Below are 7,671 nucleotides of genomic sequence, written 5' to 3'. Positions count from 1 at the left end.
AGTATAGTAGGGTCTGACATGCATGATGACAGGAGGAGTTAGAGACAGCTTGTATCCCATTGTCTCATGCATGTTAAGATAAAATGGCCGAGTGGAAGGGCTTTCCTCCCCCTGGTCTGTTCCACGCCCACTGACATGACTTCTTAGTTCCCAGTGCAAACAGTGCCATGTGAGAAATGTCACTGCTGCATTTAAGATGATAATATATTCATTCTATGATGACAAATTTACCTTGTACTTCATTTTGAGGTTCTCCCATTTGTTTGAGGGACACAACACCATCAAGGTCTAATTCCTTCATAAAAAACCTGTTAAGCAGTATGTCAGAGAGGATGGTGAACTAAATGTTTTGGTCAGAAACATCATCTTTTATACGCAGCACTAGTAATAGGCTACATAAACGTGTAACAGTGTGGGCAGTGAGGTGGCATGTTCACTCTGCAGTAGACCTATAGACACAAATCACACCTACTCTTTATCAGCATTTCTTTTTGTGGTAAACATGTTTTCATTTTCCAGCCTGATGTTTATGAGCTGCTTTGTTTTTGCAACAGTCCCTTTACAATCAAATGAAGATGACATTTTCTACCCTAGAGAAGGGCATGTTTCATCCTCAATACAATGTAACCTTAAAGTTGTTAACATCTGTATGACCATATTAAATGTCAGTCTGTGTTAGAGCAGTTTAAGAGTAAATGTTTGTACAGGATGTCACACAGAACTTACATTTGTGTGGAGCGTCTTCCACACAGAGGGGCTGCTTTAGAAAAGGCCCTGCTTCTTCTTCTTTCATACACATTACTAGTTCTAAAGGCTTTCAGTGAGCAGAGTTACCAGAGGGAAAAAGCAGATGCACAGAATTTTTTTTAACATTCCTTTAATAAAAAAAGAAATCAACCCATAGGGTTTCATACAAAAATACTTGTTTTGAGTATCAAGGATGCTTTACAAACATATTTCTCACAAATCAGTCTTTAACAGTGATTTTTTTATCTTTGAGCCCTGAAAGAACAGAAGTTGTGAAACCACCACAGGAAGGATCTCACAGTGAAATGTTGTCTAGGACAACTGCAGACCAGATATAATGATTATCCTCACATAATGTGTGCTCCGTGATTCTGGAGCGTGAATGCTCTTGTGGATTGTGTTTGGCACTTGCAGTGTCAAGAAATCACCGCTTACCACCAAACCTGAGTTTGGAAATCAAATGTGAGGTTAAAATAAGTCTGGAGTGTTTTACCTATTGAGTTTCACGCTCCACATCAGAAACATTATTCAAACTTAAAAAAAAATAAATGCTTGTAGGCAGTAGTAGAGCATAATGCATCAATAAAAAAGTGCAATAAAAACAACAAACCATATTTGATTTCAAACACTGGTACATAAGAAAATATGGATGCTGCATGGGGTTCACTCAGCATCCAGGCAAGATAACTCTACATGCTGTAATTCTCAAAGGCAACAATATTCCAAAAATCTGAACAGCAACACAAACTAACTGGACTGAAGTAATGGAAAGGATGGTCTCTCTAGTGAAATCCCTTACAGATACAGGGTTTGACTGGAATGACAAAGCATCATGCGGGAAAGACAAACCCCAAAGCAAAGATGTCACAGCAGGCTGAGGCCTGACTCATACAATGCTTGGCCCCGATAACAAAGTCATAAAGTGGCTGTGAATGGGCAATGAGACCCTGATATCAAGTCTCTGGAAGGGACAGCTTATTCGGAAATGTAGTGCGCCACAGACTCTGTGGCTGGACCTCCAGGTCTGCGAGGACCTGAAGAACACCACATGGAAGACTCAGGGTCGGCGAAGGCGATTAAGTGCAGTGAAGACAGCTGATAGAACAGGCGAGCATCTTTCTGTCCACCTCCACAGTCCTGGCTTTACTTCTCCACGTCAACACATCTCCTCTGGAGTTTGGACCTTCCGCTCCTTTTCAAGTGCCTTAGATTAACGGTCCCTGAGAGCTGGACCACAGTTCTAGATTCCCTGCTGGACTTCAACAGACAGGAAGCATGCGAGCGTTGCCATTGAACTCTTCCTCAGCCTGGAAAAAAAAATACAGTTTTATTAGACAGGCTGTCAGCAAAGATAACTTCTTATTAGCTTGATTGAGAGTTTTAAAGTCACTTATAGAAACCAGTTGTTTGAGACACCTACCTCAGTGTACGCTGGTGGCGGCGGGAACTGGAATGCCGGTACGTTCATGAAGATGGGGCTGTCATCACCATCAAAGTCGTCCAGGAGTGGAGTGAGGGGCTGGTCCAGGCGGCAGTCGCGGGTGATGTCACAGTAGCTGGGCGGCTCAGAGGGCATCCTGAGAGACACCCAGCTCTGAGAGGCGTTGCTGACTGAACCTTCCTGACTGCTCACGCTGTTGCTGCGGCTGCCAAGACCAGCGGTCCCGATGACAAGAGGCAGCTCCAGGATCAGTTTCTCACTTCCAGGGATGTGGACGTAAATCTAGAAAAAGGATCATGGACACATATGTTAACAATGATTTTAAATTCTCTTACCAGTTCTTAAAATGTAATAACTGAGAATTTGACTGCATGCAAAAGCTGAAGGCTTACCATCAGAGCGTACTCCACACGGATGATGTTGCAGCCCAGGATGGATGGTTTGATCTTTGGAACCCTGATGGTCTTCCCTTGCCAGGCGTCACACATGCCAGAGATGATGTGGTTTCCACGCACAGATGACAACTTCTGGCGGAAGACTTTGGTCCTGCCGTTGGCCTGGTAGATGTGTTTGGCAATGATGGCGGCTTTGGGCACCACAATGCGGGAGCAGGTGTTCTCAAACTTTGCATTGATGTAAATGTCTTCACCTTCACAGAAGCCACGGCGATCGATTTTAGCATTCAGTGACACCTGACCATCTGGAATGAACATGCAGGTGACTTTCTTCTCTTTCATGCCACCTGTGGGAGACTGAGGAAATACAGGACAGTTAGGCTCAACTCATCTAGAGACTCAAGCAGAATTTATTGTAATTGCATAACAAAAGAGCAAACACACAAGAGCAAAGCTGATAAATGCCCATATATAGAGATCTCTTCTGTTGTTCTGTTTTCAGTGAACTCACCAGCAGGTCTGGGGTGTTGACATCCAGAGGCTCCTCCACCTCAAAGAGTTTCTTGCATTCGAGGGTGGGCTGCTGTGGCCTCTCCATCAGGGCCTTCACATAGTAGTGGACATAGCCAAACTTCCCTTTGTATGACGACACCAGCTGACTGTGAGAAGATGAACAAAGTTAAAACCAAACCTATTCTGTAAAATAAACCTCAATGAAAAGCTTCACATTCAAAAACAAATTGTGAAAGCTGCCTTACCCTTGCTCGGGGAGCTCAAATCCAAAGGTGTACTCATATTTGTTGCCAGGCCTCAAGACGACTGATCCATCAGAGTCTGGAAAAAAGAAAAAGAAAAATTATTTTACTCTGTCATCCATCAATGGCATGCTCCTCTCCCTGAATCCAGTAATAAAAGTTGTCTCGACTACACTTGGCTACTGACTCCTGTGTGGGTGGATGATACGAACAGCTGTACGATACCACACGGGGAACACCAGTGTAATAATTATCCTCATGTGCCAGGAGGAGTTCCTCTACTCTGCTGTACTAGTACAATCATTTACAGAATGAACCCACTGCCTGCCAGTCATTCCTCAGAGTCAATGGATCTATTCACACTAGTAACTCACGAGTAGAAATAGGTAAAAGCAACTGAATATTACTCTTTACAGCACCAACAAAGATGTTACGATTAGTTCGCGACTGATTCAAGTTACGCTAACAAATATATCGAAGCCGTGTTAACTTGATAACGTTACAAGGATTACAAAGTTCCAGTGTGGACTGTGATAATATTTAACTGCGAAGAGTTATAAAGCTTTAATAAAGTAAATGTCTGTACCTGTGGGTTGCTCGTCGAGCCGCAGTACCTCCTCGTATCTGAGGTACTCAGCCTCCTGGCGACATCGCTGTTTGCCTTTAGCGTACTCCACCTTGGCGCAGCCCAGACCCAGCACCTTCACTGCGGACACACGCGTCACCTCGGTCACTTCCACCTCCACCCGGCCAGACACCTTCTCACCGCCGCAGTAAAAAGTCTTGCTGGGATCCGAAAAGATAATTTGGAAGGTTTTCACTCTCTTTGTCATAGCCACCATGACTGCGTATTTAGGATACCCAAAACAGACAAAAAAAACTGGGCTGAAACGTGTCGAGCCTTCTGGCTATTTGATGGAGCCGCTGGGAAGCGATCGCTCGAATTGGGAAGTACTGACTTCCACTTCTGTCTGCTGTAAACAAAGAGGGCACTGCAGTTTTTATATGACGAGCCTCAGCTGCCCATGAGGAGCCAGAGTGAACAGCATGGCTCAGCGCGTGCTCACTGATCTTATTGGTGGAGAACGGTTGTTTGTGTGAGCTCTAGCCAATCAGCACTCGAAACCGACGCGTGGACACCGCATGGCTGGGAGACTGTACAGCATGCTCAGCAGATGTAGCACAGGAAGTTGAAGTCAGACACAGAAAAGAACATTTGTAGTAAACACATGAAATTAGGTGAAGGCGGTTTGGATATCAGAATATACCTGAGTATTGAGTCATCATTGGAAGTGTTTCATCGTCACAGACATCGATCCTGAAAACCCTCAGTCTATTATTAGTAGGGATGGGCTGGAAATATGTACATCCAGACAAAAAAACAGCATGATTAAGTTTTGAATATATGCATGTATCTCCTAATAGCATATACTAATAAAATATAATATATACTATATATTAACGAATTTGTTACAAGCACTTCACAGTTTTGGATAATAGTCAACAGACAAACGTGTACTATAAGGTAAATTAAATAGTTAAATAATACAGTGTGGATTTGGCTGCTGAATGAAAATGTGGTTGGTAAAGTTATCAGTATGAGTAAATGTACTGAACTATAAGTTTAGCAGTAGAGAGAGAATCAGATTTGAGGAGAGACAGATGGGGAAATCCACCGGACTTGAGCTGAGGATGTTGGGGTTCATGGTTGTCACCTTAACCAGGCCAGTGGTTCCCAACCTTTTTTGCCAGATGTATCAGATAAACTCAAGTACCCCTTCATCCAAATGTGTTCATTTAAATATAATAAACTGTGTACTATTTAATCTTTTCATACAATTGACCCTGTCAATCTTAATTAACGTTGGTTTAGTTAAGTTTGCATTTGTACTACTACCACTAAGAGTGGCAGGAGATGGACATTTCATTACTTTTAGCTAACTATATCAACCACTCATCCATTGTCTTTGGTTATTTCAAACATTTTGCCATTATGTTTAGTTTGCTAACTGTTTCAGCATCTTTTGCTTGCAAATATTAGCAAAATAATATATCTTCAAGACAATGTCTTAGTAAAGGGTTTCACACATTTTACAGATTATTTGTATACAAGTAACCACATTTACTTACTGTTTACTCAACTCATACTGCATTTTGTGGAAAATACCCCAATTACATTTTTTATTCTGCGTATGAGACAGAATTGACATTTAGTCAACTAGTTAAGGTATGACTCATTTTAAGCAACCATATCCACTTGATTTTACATCTTTACCTCAAAATGACTCGTTTTAAGCAACCATATCCACTTGATTTTACATCTTTACTTCAAAATGACTCATTTTAAGCAACCATATCCACTTGATTTTACATCTTTACCTCAAAATGACTCATTTTAAGCAACCATATCCACTTGATTTTACATCTTTACTTCAAAATGACTCATTTTAAGCAACCATATCCACTTGATTTTACATCTTTACCTCAAAATGACTCATTTTAAGCAACCATATCCACTTGATTTTACATCTTTACTTCAAAATGACTCATTTAAAGCAACCATATCCACTTGATTTTACATCTTTACCTCACAAAGAGCAACTGACAGAACAATATCAACTGATTCACAACTCAGTGTCCTCTTAAATGTTGTGGAGCTTTTGATTGTATCACACAGTCTGCATCAGCAGACTGAGTTAGATCTGTGCCAAGGAACTGTAGACGTTAAATCTTTCCAGGATTCTGAGAATCTCTGGGACTTTTCTTCCATGTGGACTTGAAGGCTCATTCTTGACCTTGATAACAGCAGTTGATATGAGATGTGAACATGGGCCACTGATATTAATGGAAAATATTTATGCCCCATCCACCCTGTACTATATGACTTCCACACTATTGTTAAGTATAAGCCACACCTTAGTTACTGCACTGCAAACTACCTGCAAACTAAGAATGTCAGGGACATAATCATAAAACATTGGCATATTCTGCAAAATGACTCATCCCTAAATTTAACCTGTGGTAACTTTTAAAAGGGCAAGAAACATAAGGGATAGAGTTGTAAGAACATGTCAACACTTTGAAGTGTCCAACAGTCAACTAACAACTAAACCTCTTCAAGGCAATTTTAAGTGTGGAGCCTGCATAAACTGCCTGTATACCAAAATATGAACTCTTTTAACCAAACACTCTGTTTGAATGGACAGTAGCAGCTGTGGCAGAAGATCTATCAGTGACACAGCAGGTCGTTTTCGATGCTTATCAACTGACTCTCTATCACATCAGAGGTGAGAGTTCAGACTGATTTGTATTGACCTCTGTGGGAAAGTGGGTTACACAAACAGCAAAATGCTCTCTGGTAGCTTACAACAACATTCAAACCCTTAAACTCAAAAATCATTTCTGACAAAAGAAAGAAGTTTAAAGTTCAAGTTTATTGTCATGTCTGCCTTATCAAATGCAGCTGAGATAAAGTCTTGTTTCATCAGGGTCAGGGAACTAAAAGCCAACAAAACATATTATAAAACAATTTACAATGATTATTATTACTATTTCATAACACAATATTATACTACAATATATACAGTGCATACACACACACACACACACACACACACACACATATATATATATATATATATATATACAAATGTTTAAATATGTGCACATGCACAGCTATTTTCACAATGTGCACACCATGTACATGGCCTAAGTGTATTGTAATGTAAATAGTTACATTAGTTCTTCATCCATTTACTACCTAGTGTATATAGATGTTTCTTGTACCACTGCATATATAACTACACCCATGCTTTACATGTACTGTATGTATATGTTATATATCTGTGTACTGACCATTAGAAGCCAAGATAGTGTTTGTTGCAGGGCTGTTGTATTGGATTGTAAGTGTAATTCTATGGACGCCTCATATATGAGGACTGAAGAGGACATCACAGAGATACAGTGTCTTCATAATGTTTCATTAGCAGAAGTCCTGTTATTCTGAGAAGTGGATACAATGGTCCAACATGGGGTCTAATTCTTTGCAGTCAGATTTGTTGAAGACGACATGAACATCAGTCTGTCTGTGGCTCCGCCTGGCTGACTGCATCATTGAAATTAAATATATATTGGTGCTAATGTTTCAAGCTGTGATGAAGAGAAGTTTTTGAATGTGTGGCATTCTCTTCTCTCGCAGCTCTTTCTTCTGTACGTATGGCGTCATGTGACCTGCACAGCCAACTGCTGTTCCTTGCGGCGTGGACTAGAAGCTGTTTTGGATCTGATGACATCTCTTTGTTCCCTTCTGTGAACTTTCACCCAATTTTTTGTA

General features: G+C 40.8%; 1 protein-coding gene across 1 annotated transcript; it reads right to left on the bottom strand.

The window, feature by feature from the left end:
* Nucleotides 1-876: 876 nt before the first annotated feature.
* Nucleotides 877-4,367, bottom strand: txnipa (thioredoxin interacting protein a). The gene is made up of 6 exons (XM_042436565.1): nt 3,925-4,367; nt 3,342-3,417; nt 3,095-3,242; nt 2,581-2,940; nt 2,168-2,470; nt 877-2,054 (listed from the first exon to the last, which is right to left on the bottom strand). Exons 1-6 carry the CDS (start codon nt 4,178-4,180, stop codon nt 2,007-2,009), a joined length of 1,191 nt encoding a protein of 396 aa, XP_042292499.1. The 5' UTR covers nt 4,181-4,367; the 3' UTR covers nt 877-2,006.
* Nucleotides 4,368-7,671: the final 3,304 nt, after the last annotated feature.

The sequence above is a fragment of the Thunnus maccoyii genome, chromosome 15 (genome assembly GCF_910596095.1).
Source record: "Thunnus maccoyii chromosome 15, fThuMac1.1, whole genome shotgun sequence".
NCBI lineage: Eukaryota > Metazoa > Chordata > Actinopteri > Scombriformes > Scombridae > Thunnus > Thunnus maccoyii.
The sequence above is the reverse complement of the archived record's forward strand: the minus strand, read 5'-3'. Positions and strand labels throughout refer to the sequence as shown.